General features: G+C 40.2%; 1 protein-coding gene across 1 annotated transcript in view; it reads right to left on the bottom strand.

The window, feature by feature from the left end:
* Positions 1 to 3,136: 3,136 nt before the first annotated feature.
* The window catches only part of SLC12A4 (solute carrier family 12 member 4), a 51,248-nt gene continuing 35,835 nt past the window's right edge, over positions 3,137 to 18,549 (bottom strand). The window contains exons 11-24 of the mRNA XM_068411646.1: positions 17,564 to 17,621; positions 15,969 to 16,143; positions 15,455 to 15,573; positions 14,910 to 15,008; positions 14,451 to 14,570; positions 13,574 to 13,678; positions 12,377 to 12,545; positions 10,696 to 10,891; positions 9,803 to 9,972; positions 9,491 to 9,622; positions 9,286 to 9,393; positions 8,297 to 8,481; positions 5,454 to 5,587; positions 3,137 to 4,296 (exon numbers count right to left, since the gene is read on the bottom strand). Of these exons, the coding sequence (XP_068267747.1) occupies positions 4,205 to 4,296; positions 5,454 to 5,587; positions 8,297 to 8,481; positions 9,286 to 9,393; positions 9,491 to 9,622; positions 9,803 to 9,972; positions 10,696 to 10,891; positions 12,377 to 12,545; positions 13,574 to 13,678; positions 14,451 to 14,570; positions 14,910 to 15,008; positions 15,455 to 15,573; positions 15,969 to 16,143; positions 17,564 to 17,621 (1,862 nt within the window). The 3' untranslated portion in view covers positions 3,137 to 4,204. The remainder of the gene's footprint in view (positions 4,297 to 5,453; positions 5,588 to 8,296; positions 8,482 to 9,285; positions 9,394 to 9,490; positions 9,623 to 9,802; positions 9,973 to 10,695; positions 10,892 to 12,376; positions 12,546 to 13,573; positions 13,679 to 14,450; positions 14,571 to 14,909; positions 15,009 to 15,454; positions 15,574 to 15,968; positions 16,144 to 17,563; positions 17,622 to 18,549) is intronic.

The following is an 18,549-nucleotide window of genomic DNA, read 5'->3' as shown; positions in this document are numbered from 1 at the left end:
TTTAACATAGAATCACTGGCCTACTTGCACAACACAGACCTCTACAGGGCTGAGACCTCTGCCTGAGGGCTCCAGCTTTGTTACTAACCCATTAGCAAGGCCATCTCTGTGGGCCATGGACACGTCCTGCTGCATTTCTGTTTCAGTAGTGACATCTGTATTATTGACATTGCCAGGGAATAGCAGGAACCATTGCAAGCTGGAGAGCCTCAGACCTTGTGGTGTCAGGTACTGCCAGCTGTCTTGGGAGTCCCATGAGATGATGCAGAGAAGTGAAGGAGAACCTCAGCCAAAGCCCTGTGCAGAGAGAACTTTGGGACACCTCCCAGAGCCACTCAGCACTAGCCAGGTACCCCTTTACTTTTGAAATTGTCCTGTTTGCTCGGCCTTTCACCCGTATCTCAGCTCAGATTTAGCCCATCACACACAGTAAGCACACTGGCTGTCTAGCGCTTCGTGAAGCACTAGAACAGGCTTGCTTCAGGAACTGACCGAAGAAATGACCATCAGGCCTGCCAGGAGTAAGCAGTATCTGCCGAGCTGGCAGGCGCCTTCCCCAGCTAGAGGAAGAGACATGCCCTTACGCCATTTGCCCAACAGCGAGAGGCCTGCCTGCATTATTTTAAGGGTGGGGAGATAATTTTGGACAGAAGTTGCCAACCACAGACTCCATTTGAGTCGACTGCCCACTGGCAGGGCGCATTCTGTTCAAAAAGCTGCCTGAGTGTGGAACATAGTGTGTGACTGCGGTGGGAAATTTTCTTCAAACACCCGTCACCTCCTGGACCGCGCTGTAGTTCTGAGTGCCGCTGTCTGACGTGGCAAATCCAGAGCGACGGGATACCTCGCCCCAGGGGAACGCGGCACTTTGTGTTGGCAGCATCTGCCTACAGACCTGGGCCAGTGACTATGGAGACAAAATGACTCCAGAATGGAATGAGAACTTTTGACCTGCAGAGCACAGCAGAGGCAGTTTTTCCCTTCCCAAGGGAACTACTGAAGAAGCAAACATTATGATGGATGACGCAGATGAGAAAATGAGAAATGGGGACAGGGGAGGAGGATGTATTGTTTAAAGGGGAATTTTTTCATTTATCACATTTCATTTCCTATCAGTGCATCCAGAATGCAAAGAAGTCCTGTTTAGCTGAATAGCATGAAAAGTTACCACTCAACATCATTTTCCAAATAACCTGAGTAACTGCCGTGGCGTTCCTCAGACCGAAGGAACCATGGGAGGAGGCAGCCTGGTGCCCTCCGTGGGGTGCGGTGGCTGAGGCACGGCCTGCATGAGGACCATTTCCGTGCTAACAAAATGAGAGGAGCAACACACTGCTCCTCACAGAAAGTACAACAGCTTTTTGATTGCAGATTTTTTGATTGTGAGTTTTCTGGAGGTGAAAGATAAAGCAAAGTGACACCTTTGTGCTACAGTAGGATTTTTTTAATAACTCACTAATTATTAAAACTGTACCATAGAGGTTTTATGTAGAATTCTCTATACTTGTATAGAAAGAGCTTAAATCAACTTTGTCATGTTGTGTTTTAATTGCAATGTTCTCAGCTCCTTACCAAAAAAAGGTTTTAGAGTAGGGACAGGAACGGAAGATGACTAGTTACCCTCACCGAAGCTGACTCAATTAGAAATTACCGTTTTCATTTATGTTTTTCTTACGCGACCTTTTCCTACTGCCAGTTTTCACTGATGTGCACCCCTAGACTCTGCACTTGATGTAAGCCAGGTCTCAGAGGAACTTATTTTGAACCTTATATATAGAGAGAGATGTCTTACATAATTGGAGCCTGTTCAATCCTTAGGGTCCACACAATGCTGAATTAGTTTTTTTTTTTAATCTACATTACATAGAATCACTTCTGAAAACCTCACCTAATGTATCTGTAAGGCTGTTCACTCTGTTGGTTTGATGTTAAAAACATAATAAAGCCACAAGCAGGTTACTTGGGTCAGGCAATAGATGGCACTGAAATCCTTTTGTGAGGTGGAGTTCTGTCATCCCAATGAATAAAATTTCCTGAGTAAGTGTATATATTTCTCAGCATGTTTATATTAGAAGTTTACATTTGGTAAAAGAGAGTATCTCACAGTTAGACCTACCAAAGGCTGAGGAATAAGAAAGTTTTCATAAACTTTCTTTATTGCTCCTATAAAAGAATGTTTGGAAATAGGTGTTAAAACTATGATTGCTGTACACTCGCATAGTACTGCTCAGTCCTCTGAAGACGTAAACATGATCTCTCTACAAATAGCACACTATTTACAAATAAGCAAGCTGTATTCTTTCCGTTGGTTTTAAAATGTGAGTGAAATGAATTTTGGTTTTCAAAACCACAAAAGCAAAGACTGTTGTTAAAAAAAAAAAATAAAAAATATCAAGTAGAGAGCGCGCCCTAGAGTTGTCTCCTGGCTGTTGTCTTGCAGGGATCTTGCACACACCAGTACCGTCCTGCTCCCATCAGGTATGTCCTATTTCACAGAGAGAACAAATTCACGCTTTAACTATAAAACTCTTATAACAAGCATTTTTTTTATTATGTTATTCAAGATAAAAGCCTGGATAGCTTCGCAGCTTTGTCTCACAGCCAAATTGGTCATGCTGTTATCAGTGAAACAACCAGGAGTGCTATCCCAGCAGGGCTGACAGAACTAGTACACCAACTAGCAAGAGCACATGGGTCAGAGAAATGTGTCAATCCCCACCTTTCTTCCCCTACTACTAATGCATCCCATAGAGGCTGGCTCACACGCGTCCCTTGTACGGGATGACTGCTTGCCCAGGCAGCTGGAAATCTCGAGGGGGCACCAGCTTGTGTGTGTTTCATTGCCTACAGGTACAGAGTTCTACCTGGCTATTGCATATGGCAGTAACTCCAGCCCCGGGAGCCATTACTCACTTGGGCATGCCACCAGGCTGCTTTAAAGACTAAGGTGGCACCTGGACAGTGCAGTATGTGCGCCATGTGGGGTGGCACCGACACCCCTCCACCACGTTCCCCTCGCACAGTGCATCCACCAGTACCGATGCGCTGAAGTCAGGTTGCAGCAGTTCTGCGCAGGGAGGGACAGACGGGGTCTTCCCAGGTAATTCACCAGAGCACACACAGAACAGAGAATAGGTTCAAAGTGTATGCAACATTTTATTGAAAAAATACGAATGTTCTGTACATAAAGTACAACTCAATGGGCTTGATAAAATCTCCAGAGACTTATTGGTTAATCTAGGTCTTCTTTTCTTTTTCCTCTAAGGGCATAAAGCATACAATGAAGCAGCAGGTCCCCTGTACTTGTGCAAGTGCAATCCCATTGCTGTGCGTACAGCATAGCGCATGGCTCTACAGACGGGACTCCAACATGCTCAATGTACTTCGATGGTCTGCAAGAAATTTAAAGCATGGAAGAACTGCACAGGACTGGTCCTTCAATCCACTGATGATTCAAAATCTATTGTGAGATCTCTGTTATCCTAAACAGTCTGCATCTGCATATCCAATATTTCTGACAAATAAATACAAAAATAAATAGGGATCTGGCCTCACAGAACCTCAAGTCTCAGAAGCAACACAATTTGTAGCAAGCTACATACATAATATCAACTATATCAACATAATTTATTTAAATCTCTATCAATAAATGTATTAAAAGTATAAATTCTTACCCAATACTGCGAGTTTAGTTCTGGAAATAAACCCAGAAAAACAAAAGCTTTTTCAGTCCTCTCTTACAATTTAGTGTGCTCTTAGAAAATGCTTTATAGCTGAACTTCAGCAGAAACTAGCTGCTATATAATGTAATTCTATCCCCCAAACCTAATATAAAAAGCTTTTAAAATCTTTTTACAGTAACTGGCTTTCATGTCCTAACTTTACATACAGTTACTAAAAATACTGCACATAGCAGTGCTGACAAAAAGTAGGTTTAGTGTTGAAACTACATGCACAAATGCTGAAGTACCAAAGCAGAAACTGAATAATGTGGCAGCTTCACAATTAACTTATGTTGCTAATTGGATGGTGTAACAATACCGCAATCCCAAAAGATATGTATGTTGCAAATGGAAAGACAATGAATACGACTGGATGAGGAGCCTGTTAGGCAAAAAACCTTTTTTACTTCTCCCTTTGAAACTGGAATGTCTGTTATCGCCAAGAAGGTAAATGTAGACCAGCGTTAGAAGCTCGTACTAAATCAGGAGTAAATTGTGATGACTTCTCGGCCACCTCCTCTAACAAGTAATACTCTCTCCAGACCCTCAGTCAAGACTTCAAGAAACTCCATGTCTGTTTCGGTAAAGTCAAGGACAAAAGAAATATCAAAACCAAAATACACGGCCATTAGTCTCTGTACAGGGTTTCTGTGGCAAGGCTTTGGCAGCGGGGAGGCTGCAGGAGCGTCCTCTGTGAGATGAGACCAGGGGCTGCCCCCACGTTGGACAGAGCCCGTTTCAGCCGGCTCCAAAACGAACCCGCCACCGCCCCAAGCTGAGCCTGTCAGTGATGCTGGTGGGACCAGGTTACACAGTCACACTCCCTCCCAGCCGCTCTCCATCAATACGGAGTGGTTTTCAGCCACAGTGGCTCAGCCTCTCCAGGGAAGGGTGGGGGAATGAGCATTCTCACCCATAACCTCCAGCTTAAAATCTCTCCTGAGCTGTAGTAGCTGTGGTAGAAACGCACTTACGCCAAGAGGAATGTATCTATCCTTTCTTTGGCCAGCACACTGTTGTGAAACAGCCGTTACTGCTACTACTATCTAGGCTTAGGAGAAGACAATCATTCGCTCTGCGATGTGTGACTTGTGACATACATTTTTTGGCACAGGCCAGTGAAAGGCTTGCTAATTGAATGGTACAAACCGAGGCTGAAGAGCAGCTGTGGACAGAGAACTGCGGTGCCACCAGGCTCACTAACCACCGCCCTTGGTTCTGGCCTTGCTTAGGGACATGGTGCAAGCACCCCTCAGTGCCATAATACTGGGGGTTTGAATTTTAAACTTACCAGAGCATTGCACTTGGAGCTAAGCTCCCAACTTCTGACCTGTGAGCTATGCCTGAGATACGCCCTCTCTTTCAGGACTTCTATTCACTCGAGTTCAGACATTGCTCTGCCCACAGCGCTGACTGCGGTGAATGCCTCCTTAAACATCTGCTACATCCACTACTGAAAATTAAACTAAATTAATTGAATTAATTTAATAAATAAATTAAATCAAGTAAGAATTTAGACAAGACTGAATTCAAACCTACGAGGCTTCCAGAGCAACCAGTGGCAACTTTTACTCTAAGCACTTACTACAGAACAGCCACAAGCCAGTACCCTCTACTCAGTGGACACTTTGTCACATACTACAGCTTGACAGCTGTCATGGCAAAATGAATTCAAGAGCATAGATTAAAGAAAGATCTTCTGTGTGGATCAGGCCTTGCCTGAAAGGATACAGTTTTCATCACCATCAGTGTTCTTTGGAGGACCGGGCATGTTGAGGAGAACAAGTCTGGCATCATGGGATCTATTTACAATAACTTCATTTAGCTTCACTGCTGTGTGCATTCTTCGGACATTAGACTGGTTCCTGTAGAAGAAGCACATTCAGACTTACTGTTAGAAACACGCTTCTGAAAACAGAATGATTAAGAAGTCCCTTAAAAGCATACCTTAAATCTCCTAAAGACCCTGTTCAATGTCAACTCAACACACAGTAAGTTTTTTCAAACTTAAAGGTGAAAATACAAAAGAGATTTCACAGAGTTCTTCAGGTACGGCTAGTCCATGGGTTGTAAGGTCCCTGGAGTCAAGTTTCCAGTTTACAAAGTTATATTGCTCTCAAGAAGCGTATTTTATAAAGATGATTTAGTCTTACATAGGAAGTTAAAATGCACTTGCGCAAGGGGACACGCTCTTTGACCGTGTACACTTGTGACTGCAGAGCTTTCCCTTCTGGCAGCCCTCTTCAGACCCCCTCACTCCCATGGCAGCACAGACCACGCACCTCTGTGGACTCAGTACCAGAAAACTCTCTCAGAGACCCATCGGAACCAAGCAGGAGACCAGCACCACTGCACTGAGTCCACACGTCCCATGAGCTCACTTGTTGTGGTGAACAGCAGTTGACATCTCCAGAGAAAGCCTGGTTTCCTGCAGACTCATAGGCTGGAATGCAGCCTACAAATGGCTGGATGTGTGCCTGCTTATGGGGCTTTTCTGGTGTGGAACGAGGATTGTAACCTTTTCTGCAGTTGGACATTAATCAACCTCCCTGCCTGGCTATTTACAAGAAACACTTATCACCCAAGTATCTTTAAAATCAGAATCATGCTTTCAAATTTGAGTAGCACTTGGTTCAAAAGTTATGGAAGAGAAGGGAATAGATGCAGCATGATCTCATAGGCCTCTGCTCCTTGAGAATCCAGGCTAAGAGAGGTAACAGGATTAACTATTCAGAATATATCATCACAAAGTAACACCAGTTCATGTAGGGACAGAACTGGAGAGTATCCTTCAGGGATTTTGAGCCAGGGAATGTTTCCTTCCTACAGGAAATCAACCATTATTTTGGTAATGTAAAGGGAAAGACAATACAGAAATAGATTTATCAAAGGGAGAATATATTTGCAGTTTTGAGGATTACCACTTGGTTTTTTTTTATGTTAATATTATAAAAACAAGTATTAGTAGAAACAAATCAAATATGAATCTAGAGTTTTGTTAATTCAGCTTTACATGAGTTAAAGTCTTTAGTCACCTTGCTGTTCTTCTGAATATTTAGGTTTGCAAAGACATGTTTTATATAGACAGAAAATAGAAGATGCAATGGTAAGAACTAACAACACTATTTACCCACTTTGAATTACTTCTCTGTTATTTCATGTTCTTATTTAATTTAGAGCAAGGACATCCTCTGTCTTCACCACATCAGCTTCAGAAAGCCAGGGACAACAGAGAGGCCAGATTATGTTTACAGGAGGTGAGGAAGAAGCCAGCACCAGAAACAATATACTGTTATTAACTATGTATAGTTTTGGAAGAGTAATTGAAAACTAAAGGTTTGGTATTCTCTAAAGTGACATTTAAAATTGGCATCTCCCCAGTGATTGGAAGGTGCAGGCTATAAGAAAGGGATTTAGTGTCCAGAAACTTCCAGAAATAGCATCACAGCAGTGTTGTGGAATGAGAGCTTCTCCGAGTGAGTAATGTTTCCCACTTCTTGTGTCATATTCTGCTTAAGAAAATAGGTTCAGACCTGTAATTGTCTTCTATCCTGACTTAGTTCTTGTCAGGACAATTCTTGTAGTTTGTTACGTGCTATTTATAATGATACTTAGCTTAAGTGGTGAATCCTGCTCCCTTCAAAAACATTGCTAAGACTGCTCAACTCTAACTCTGTTTATTTTCTTCCATAGTTACATATAGTTTTCCTGCTTTTAGTTGAGAAAATTAAGTCTTCCCTCTCAACCATCTTAGTGTATTTCTAAGTTAAATAACAAACTTACAAGTTTTCCCACTCTCTGAAAGCATGGAAGAGGAAAAAGTACAGGTAGTTAACATGGAATTCAGCAGAATTTCTACAGTATATACACTATGTATGATTCATCCTAAACCAGATTTGAATTCTCACTGATTTATGAGGAAGAAAAATCTGAAACTTTGCCACATATGCAAAGCTGACGGAGTGAACACTGTGTAAGGTGTAGTACATCAAAGAGGTCACAGGAGATTCACACCTTTTTATACAAAGCCACAAACAGAGCTTTACTTCTAGCTATTCAAGGGGCACACACGTGGTAATACTGAGGCTGCTGTTACAGGTCAGTGCTCCTTCAACAGCAAGTCTGTCTTAGAGGGTTTTATCACACACATATTCTGTTCACAGTCATTCATCACCATCTCCATAGCTTCTTCCTTGCTGCGTTAAACATCCGCACTGCATGTTAGATAGTGAAATTATTAATCTTTTTTTTTAATTCTGATTAGATCAGTGAAATTATCAGTTTGCTTTTTAACTGTGTGTTTTGTTGAGGTATTTGGGAGACAGGAGGAAAGTTATAATAGGATTTAACAGCTCCAATTTAGAATTTTATGATACCACGTAAAATACTGAGGGATGAGTGCCACATTTAGTTGGTTAGAGATTTCTCAGGAGGCTAACTGCTGTCTTTTCACTAGTCAGGTCTCAACGTTTATTGCGCAAGTCTAAACCAAGGATTAGGAGACAAAAGATAATAAAAGCACAGCACATCTAGAATTTGGGGAGGCGCAAGCTGCTGACTATGACAAGACTCACGGCTTAATGCTGATGAGATCTCTAAAGCTTCCCACAGCACTGCCTCGGCTCCGCTTCTCAGCATCACATTTCTCTTTTGTCCAGGTCATCTGGATGGTCTCAGGAACTGTGTCTCCCTCATCTTCTTCATCTGAGTAGAGGCTCTCCAGACGTGCTATTGAATGCCTGTCCTTTACCAGCTGAGCCTAGAGGGCACATGAATGACAAGGTGAATTCTGAGACTTTATTTTACATCCTCTGGTTCTTTTTAAGTAATGAAAGACTTTTTGTTTCATTGTATCCTTTATTTTGTACAGTCAGTTTAGCATTTAGGACAGCTTTGATACGAGGCATCTGCCCTAGCCAATAATCTTACATACCCAGCTGACTTTAAACAGTTTTGATGGGTGTAAGCCGTGCAGAATTTGGACTAACAGAGACCTGTACCTATACAAGAAAAAGACAGTCTAACTCACATCATGACATGGTCTGAAACAATGGACCAGTCTGACGCAAAATGGATAACAAAAAAATGTTGGATAAAGACATGCAGAAAAATTAGAATATCTGCACCTTTCATAGCTACGTGTCTTAACAGTCCAAACTGGAATGAAAGCTTCAGCAGGAAAACAGGATATACTCTAAATTGAGACAAACCCCGGATATCCCATATAAAGCAGAAACAAGGTCAAGAAAGGGTTGAGATGTACATCCTCAAGTCATCGAGTATCATTTACATCGCAAAGGGGAACACACAAATTGTTTCTACAGCGTATATACTGCCATCGTTTCCCCCCGAAACAATTTCTAGCACGGTTTTGCAAGTACAGCCAGGTCATTCAATGACTACATGCAATTTGGGGAAACAAAAAAGCGACACTAAAAGTATTTCCTTACATATTTAGAAAACGGGAGTTAAATTTAAGCAGCAGCTATATAAAACACTACTAGGAAGGCACTTTGTGTCATCCACCTCAGCAGCCCATAGCAATCAACCACAAATGACATACCTCCCTTTCCCTCTCTGTTTTTGTCAGCCTCATTTGCCTCAGCATCTGCGATCTCTGCTCCATCATAAGGGTTCTCTCGTAAGTATATGCTGAGATGTCACTGTTGTGCTGCAGAAATAGGAGACAAATATTGTGCTTGTAATCAAGTCATAACCAAACGCCACCATTTGCATTGTAAAGTGAAAACCAGGCTCAAATCCCTTACCATTTCTACCACTTCTACCTCTGCCTCTATTCGGAGTTGATAGAGGAAAGTAGCCAAGTCCTTCTTCATCTGGATGCTGTTATCATCCATCTGAGCTACAGTAAAAATTCTCATTTTGCATTTTCTCCAAACCTGGTGAGGGAACGCAAACTCTCAGTATTTGAACCGATAATATTTTGCTCTACAAACCAGGAACTTATCAATATATCCATTTGCATTTATCAATACAGGCTCCTCTACTGGACCATGTTTCTTTAAACTAATGCACACAGAAGCAGTTGGGTGACAAACATTCTTTGGCTAGCTCCTTACTTTGTGCTGTTTGAGAAGAAAAGGAAGCAACATCAACATGCCTCCATCATGCACAATCCACCACACATCAATGTTGCCTTCATTGTAACGCTCATGGTTGCTGGGGTAGAAAGCCACATTTTTGGGAACCAGCAGAGCCAGATGGGCTGCAGTTGTGCAGCGAACAGTACCTGCCCCAAAGGGGAAGAACAGACAGTTACTTCCAATTCTGCAAGAGTGATCTATGGTTTAAAAAAAAAAAAAAAATAGTTACTCACTGAACGAATGTCAGCAAACCATAAAAGTCATTGCTTACGTAAAGAAAAGTACGTACAGCGAGGCATGCATAGACAGGTAGGGCCAAACGACAAATCTAGGATAAAGCAGGCTTACAGGAACACAAGCCTTATTTCATGTTTGAAATAAAAGCAGCAATCTTCAAAGCTAAGTATGAGGAGAAAACATCTGCTCTGTTCTAATTTGACTGTGTTAAGTAACTGGACCATAGGGGAAGGACAAGGATATAGGCAAGGTGAGTGTTAGCTCCAGTAGTGAAGAGAGGTGGATAGGTTAGGACCTGTGAAAAGACAGAGATGATCTTGGAAACAAATTACAGTTTGCCATAAAAGCAGTAACTCTCAAGTCCGTAACTTTTTAAGCATTCATTAGACAGATTAATTTTAGCTGCTAGATTAATCTTTGAAGATCTTTCATAGGTTTTTTTACCTACAAGAAGTGATATTTCAAACATAGAGCAGTTTTGTCAGAAATTATCTATTTCACAATCAAAACTAGACAAAACAGACTAAAAACCAAAACCAATTTGACAAGGATTCTGTTAAAATCCTGTGTGTACCATGTGCATAATAATCTCTGTTCACAATGTTTGATCACACAGAACCTTTAAAGCTCACCTATAAATGTCTTCCATGACCTTGGATCTTCACTTTGTCTCCAGCCATAGGGCCATCCCAAAACCACAGTATTATGTTTCATGCCACCTAGTCCACAGGACTGGATCAAGTGGGCAATTCCTTCTCGAACTTTATTGGCTACAACTACTTGACAAAATCCTTTCACCTTCTCAATGTCCATCATATTCTTAATAGTCTGCAAGACAGACAAGGAAAAACCTCACAACCAAGAGGAACTCTAAGAATGTCTCTATCATGTGATTACAATGTAAATTCCTGGTACACACATCCACAGGTAAAACACATTTCAAGGCAAAGTTCTGCTCGTCTGCTTTACTTAATAAAACAGAAGAGAAAATACCCACTAATTGTGAATAATGCTTGTTTAAAACACACATAGTTCCCTTCCAAACATAATTATTTCTAACAGATTAAGAGAAGGGTTCTTTGATTTGTGCTATAATCTCTTATTTATAGTAGTAGCTAGCGTTATCTCACTTTCCATTTTCTAATCCTAAAACACCTCTTTAAACCCGAGGTTAATGAACTTCATTTTGATTTCCAGTTTCAGATTTCTGTGTAACGTGCTGTGTTATTATATTCAATTTACAAATACAAGCACCAAACCCCCACACCTATCAAGAATACTGTACCCTTTATTTGCTTAAATGTGGCAGTAACGACAATACACATAGATGAGATTCAGATTAATGATTTATTGCAAGCAGCATAGCTCTTTTTATACAGTACATGTTTCTACTTTCATGGTTATTCTGAAGCAGTGCTTTGTTTAATGTTTCATTCTATTTCTTGATACACTTTGTCTATTCATTTTGCAACTATAAGTGAGGCCACATATTGATTCAGCAGTTTCAAGCGCTCCTTCCTCCTGTCAGCAAGCTGCAATTTTCTTCCTCTTTCTCATGCTAGCCTAGCACCTGCTTGGCAATCCTCATTGTAGATTCAGCATTTCTCAATCCCTTCTTTGTTATGTTGCAATTTACTTTTGCCCTTAATTTTCCCCGCTAGCTGTAACAATATTGTAACAATATCCCCCAACACTTAAAAACTAAACAAACTTGGTCAACACATAGGCCTATGAATTAGTTTTCCCTTCATAATAGTTTTCCTGTACAAAAAGCCTCTGGGGAAGAAGTGATGTGCTGATACTATACAGATGTAAACGGGGCTATGATGTCTTGTTTACACAGTGAGGAAGAATAAATGATGTATTAACAAATTTTCAGGACCATCCTTCGATACTTTTTGTAATAAATTTATCACCACAATGAAAGGGACACAGCACATTTGCTAAGTTTGCAATAATTGACAGTTATTAAAGTATTTCTTGGTATGTTCAGAAGACTAAATAGTCCTCTTCCCTCCATTAATCAGCATACACACACTTCCACAGTAATTATTTCTTATAAATGAAGACAGGTTTCTGCAGTAAGGCTGTTTATACAAGTGCAAGCACTGATCTTCTTATATTCCCAAAGCCACAGTTGGCAGTTAAAACATGTTTGCAAGCCCTTTACTGAACAGCTGTAGTATTACTCAGCTAGTCCTGCATTTCATTGAAGCCTCACTGATATGCTTTTTTCCATGTATGATTATGAAACTTTTACGTTACCTACCCACTCACCCCTTTTTACTTTAGGAATGTGTTCAAGACACTGACCTGTTCAGCAGCCTGGGCTTCTCCATAAGTTTCCAAGAAATTCCCTTGGATCACTGACCCTATGATAGTCAAACCTTTGCCAGCTTTCAGCTGAGATGCAAATGTTAACAATCTGGGGTACTTTACATGCAAATCTTCATCAAGTTTCAGAAGCACCAGCAACTGAGGCCTGGAAATGAAAAAAAAAAAAAGGGAATGTATTTTTTACTATGGCTTCAACAAAAACACTTCTAAAAAACCACCTCTCTCATCACTTTAATTGTGCTTGAATATTAACTCTGAAACAGCACATTCTTTCTCTATCTCACATTAGAGGGCTTTTAGTTAATATTTTATTTCTCTTTATTCAAAGCAAATTTGAAGCGTTGAGGGAATTCTGCTGCTGCACTCTGTTGACAGTCATAAACCCCATTCACGTACTTCACTTAAGAGGCTTGCATTAGTGTTTTATCTATGTGGTTGATTTTCAAGGCTCTTTTAAGTGCTATTAGAGCACAGACACTGTTCATACTGTAATGTTGTCCTTCCAGATCTATCTGGATACTTGTGCTAAACTGTTGAGAAACATGAATATTTTCATTTAAACACAGATCCCACCTGCCTTCTGTCCCTTACAATATTGCTACACATCAATTAAGTTATTTTCTGTCTTAAGCTACAGTTAGGCAAGTATAAAAAGATTTGTAAAACTCTCCTCTTTGGTAGATTCCTAGTCCTCTTTTGCTCAGAGCCTGAGTTGTGCAATGCATAACTGAGAGGAGGGTTCTTGCCTACTTCATCTTTCTTCAACACACAAAGCCAGAGGGAAAAATGTTGGCCACTGTTCCAGTTTTTAATCCTAGAATGACAGCAGTGACTTCTTTATGCTCCCAGTGTAACTTACCATGGGCCTCTGGACCTCTGTACTCAGAGATCTCCACAGTTTCCCCAAGTTCCACTTCTGAATTCACCAATTCAGAGTGTGATTAAAGATCCAAAGGACACAAAAGGTCTGCCCGTACATGACCCACACAGCAGGGCTTGGGCAGTGATGGGGCAGCTTATCACAGACTCAGATTTTTATTTTTTTTTTTATAATATTCTGGGCATTTAAATTCATTTACACAGACCAAAAGCATCTTGTTTGGAGTCCAGTTCAATTCCTTAAGTGTAAGTAGATAATCATGACAGTGCATTTTATTAGTCTCAAATGAGTACCTCCAGTTCTTTGTATGTGGAGGGCCCTCCTCCAGTCTGAGTAAGGCATATCTGGCTGCACTGAGTGAAAGACCTCGGATGCCATCACCCCATTCCTTCTCCGCACTGTGAAGAAAACACAATTTAGCCAACATACGGTTTCATGAGCATTTAATTGCACACTTACAGTCATGCTATAGAGAAATCATTACTTCATAATGAGTTTAATAATGTGATACATAGCATGCATCGCATGTATATTTATCATTTGTACATGTATGTATGTGATACTTACCACATATCACATGAGAGAAATGCAAATGTTTCAGTCAAATGTATACCACAACACCACCATTCTGTGTTTAATTTGTAATCAACACTCCACTACAGGGAATGCTTCCCAAGCATAAACAAACATTAGGCATTTCAATACCTGATTTGTTAAAATTAAGTTATCCAGTCATACTACAGCCTGACTCCAACAGATATTAACAATCTCAGGCAACCTAACCTGCAGAGTCAGCTTTTCAAGGACTGTTCTAGACAGACCTTTGCATCAGATAAATTGGAATAAGATGGCTGCCTTCGGGTGTTCTGGGCCTGAAGTAATTATCTGGGATAGACAGCCAAAGGATAGATCCCAGCCAGGGTTTCTGCTTCCTGTGACTCTCAAGTTTCACTAAAAACCTTTAGAGACTTAACAACAAAGCACTTCAGGAGCTTTTGTTTAGCACTGACACATTCAAACAATGAAAAAAAAAAAAAAAAAACACTAGTAAGGGAAGCCCTTTAAGTCATATCTCTGGACAGTTCCTTCTCCGAATGTGAAGTCTAGAGATAATTCACAAAAAACAGACCCAATCTCCTTCCTACCCTCTTCTATCCGGTTAATACTTACCCTTGGTATTCAATGTACTTGTAAATCATGCCTGCAATAAGCATAGCTACCAAAGCATAATACCAAGACGAAATGAACATCAGTGCCAGGCAAATACTCATGCCTAAAAATGAGAGGGCCCTAAAACAAGAAGCAAAGATATTCGTGAGTAATGGGGTAGAAAAGCTTAAAAACAAGTCAGTTATTCTCTTGCTCTTTTTTCTTTACATTGCCTATTCTGAACTGGCAGCGACAGTAAAGCTTGTCCCCAGCAGTTTTAGTATCCTGTTGTTGGAATGAAACTCTCATGCCATTAAATATCTGGGTCTAGTCCACTGTGAATATTACACCGGTGTACTCCCATCTAGAACTAATATCCAGAGAAATAAAACACGCCCACAGCCCTCATGGAGAGGGTTCTCCCAAAACCCACACTGCCGATTACAGACTAGGCATCAAGTGCGCTGGCCTTTTGCTTACCAGTGATAGTATTTAAATCGGGGCCGCCAGTTTGGAGTTCTAAGAAGTGTTTGTAATGCACATGCTAGATTAACAAAGAGGTAACACATCAAGAAAAACCTGCAGAAGCAAAAAAAGCACAAAACTTTTTAGCTCACACATTTATAGGTTCTGGCACATATTATAATCACATGAATGATTTACAGTTAAAATACAGCTGCTCTGTCACGTGTGATTATCCCTCTGGTTTTTATTAGCCTGAACTATCAGTACAAAGTAGTTAGAACAGTTTTTTAATTGGATCAAGTTAGATCTATCCACATCATCATCACTATGTTTGTTCTGTGACAAAAATAACATTTTCCCAAAGAAAGTACCCACAGAATACTCCAGAGCAGAAACAAATAAATTTATATGCAGAGCCTGAAGTCAGAGAATTCTTAGAAATAATAAAAATGGAACTCTGGCTCCAGTAATTTGCTTTACTGGTTTAAGATATGGTTCTGAAAGACAATCAAACTAGCAAAACTCAAAATTGCTTAAACAGCAACCAGCCTATTTCTTACATTGAGAGAATTGGAGCCACCATGTCAAGCGAAGCAATAAGGATTCCCAGCTCAGCAATTAATGCTGTCAACAGAAGAGCCCATGTCGGTTCACCATTCGCTTTTCCATGACCAAAAACCTGGAGAAAAAGAAATGTTAAGCCTATCTTCTAAGTATTTTATAAGGTTATAATGAAAAAAAAAATTACGTTTTAAAAAACAACAGTAATTTTCCTACATACATTTTCTCTATAGCAAGGAGTCAAATTATTCTAATGGCTTGCTGTGCTTCACTGAATTAGATGTTAGACTTTGTCATAAAATTACCATATATGTCTATTCAACCTCCTTTAAAAATATCCCTAGTTTTTAACAAAAGAAAACAAAGCATTAAAATAAAAAATATTGACCTCCACTTCAATGCTGGGCAAACTAGGGAGAATAAATCTAATTTCCAAGAGCACAAAGTCAAATAGCTGGTTAGTTACTATGTACAGAATGCCTTTTGTTTGTTTGTTTCTGAAGATATACAAACCCAGAGGAAAGGAATGATGTTGTCCTTTGCTATCGCTTGCAGCAGTCGGGGGGCTCCGGTAAGGCTCTGTAAACCTGCTCCGCAGGTAGAGAAGAAGGATCCTATCACGATGACCCACGGCGAGGGCCACGAAAGGGTGCCCACCACTAAGTTCTTGTTCACTGCATCGCCGTATCTGCAGAGACGAACAGCAAGACATTCATATTCAGAGGAGCATTTTGACACTCATGCTTGGTTTTCTCAGTCTGTTTTAAGATGTCATTTAAATATTATGTAATATTCTTGATTAGGAAATATAGGAAGTAATAAACAATCTGAGTTACTTTTAATACACATAGGAAGTGTCTGCAGCCTGATTGCAACAATTCAAAAACTTTCTTTTGATTATATATTATAAAACTCTTACGTTATTACCACAATATTATTTTCTACTTTCACCTAGAAAGATGCAGTTCTTAAAAAAAAAAAAGTTTAATGTTTAAAACACCCAACACAATCCAGTATCAGACATCCCTACAGAAGGCTTTGGGGTTTCTTTGGTTGATTGGTTTGGGGTTTTTTTCCCCCAGACAATTATATTCACAAGCATTTCACTGCTTGTCCACTGGAACGAGCCCATCAATGTGAGGGAAGTTTTCAGAAAAAGCACTTGTAGACTCTAGCGCTGGGAACACTGTTATTGGTTTTACAGACAGAAATGTTTGATAACCAATAACCTGAGGGCAGAGAAAACCAAACACCAAACGTTGTCCAGTTACGGATGTCTGATTGGGTTTCTATGCAATAAAATAATCACAAATGCTACAAGGAAATACTTCCTTCCTATGAATACCGCTATGAGCAATACAACATATACAGAGAGATGTGTGCTATCTGCCCGTCTTTTAAGATTGTTCTTTGGCATAGGTCAGGGAATGTACATTATACTGGTCGTTGACTTCGGGAACTCTGGTCAGCAAGTGCAAGAAAGATCAGAGCAACTTTGCAAGCTATTTGCTAACATACTGTAGGCTGAAATCATTTCAGCTATTTGGCACACGCTGTCGATGTCACCAGTACTTTTACAAAAGCTAGTAGTAGTGCCTCGGATGGCAGTGAAGCCAGAAAACAGTTTACAAAGAGTAATTTTGCCAAACTCGGTAATTAACAAAAACAACAAATGAGAAAAAAAATTAAGGTTCATCTGGAGATGAAAAAGGGAAAGAAAAAAAAAGAAAGAATTTTTGTTGTTTTGATCTTGCTTCTCTAGGGAAGTGAAAGAAAAAGTAGAAATCTATAGTTTACTGTTAGGGATCTGATCTTTGAACAGGTACCCCTGGAAACTGAAAAGGGTACGTCAGCACAAGACAAAATAGTTTTGGAGGGGCTGGGAATTAAGACATGGAATAGAAAATCTGAGGGAGCCATGCCAGAAAATATCAAATCAAATACAAGAAGATCCCCAAAATGTTTACAATTTACATACAAATATGGTTTAAAAGGCACCCAAAAGTAAAAGCCAAAAAAAAAGGAGGGGGGTGGGGAGAGATGGGAAAGAATACACCCTCCTTGCAAAAACGAAAAAGAAAGGAGAGCATTAAAGCTGTACAACTTACTTATCTCTCAGGACTACACCTTCTATGCAGGCTCCAAATAACAATACACAACTGAAGTCTGTCGTACAGAGTGTGCTAAGGAAATAGGATTATTTAGACACGGCAGATTAAAACAACCATAGAAAGTACTGTGGGAAGTTCAGTATGTGCCTCAGTCCTACGGCATTCGCGCTGCAGCACCTCCGTAAGTACATGGTAAAGCCAGTGAGTAAATTAGTGTCTCGCTACTCATATACACCTTCTAATGTTAAAGTGACCAAGTTATTATTCTAAGTTTCAATTTTTAAAAAAAGATAGTTTTAAATGTTATGATAAAAGAGATAATTTCAAAGGAAGTAATTTTATATGTACACATCAATTTAATCTGCTAGTATAGAACAGAAACTGATAACAAAAGATCTTTCTTCTCTCTCTCCTCCTCTTGTATCTGAAGATATTTGGAACATAAAGCAAACCATTACCTTGCACTTTCTCAGGTTGTGGTCTTTGATGGCATTCACATCATCAATAAGTCTTTGAATATGGGGTTTGTTATTAAACTGTACTACTGCTGCACTGGGGAGTACAAAACACTTCAGGTTTTTTGATGTGGCATTCCAGTAGGGTTTTTGATCTTGGGATTTAAGTTTACAGGAATGGTTAAATCCTAAACTCTACCCTCTACCCCTGAAATGCAATTGTAAAATACAAAGAGTAATAAAAGGGGAAGGACTGATCACTCCTAAGAATTACGGTGTAAGCCTTCCACTGGGTGGCGCGTTAGTACCTACATACAAAGTTACCCGCCACCAAATAAGTTTTGAGCTGCAAATATCTTAACACTAGAGCCGGGAGTTACGTCTGCGACCTGTTTTAACAGGTATTACGTTCACAGGAAATGCAGACTTGTTGGTAGAGGGTCAGTTCCCAAATCAACATCTGGAAAAGGCTGCGCTCCTAAGAAGCTGGGACCAGCGAGCTGGGATTCAGATTTACACCTTGGCAAG

Source organism: Nyctibius grandis, chromosome 12, assembly GCF_013368605.1.
Source record: "Nyctibius grandis isolate bNycGra1 chromosome 12, bNycGra1.pri, whole genome shotgun sequence".
NCBI classification, from domain to species: domain Eukaryota; kingdom Metazoa; phylum Chordata; class Aves; order Nyctibiiformes; family Nyctibiidae; genus Nyctibius; species Nyctibius grandis.
This window is presented reverse-complemented; position numbering and strand designations above follow the sequence as displayed.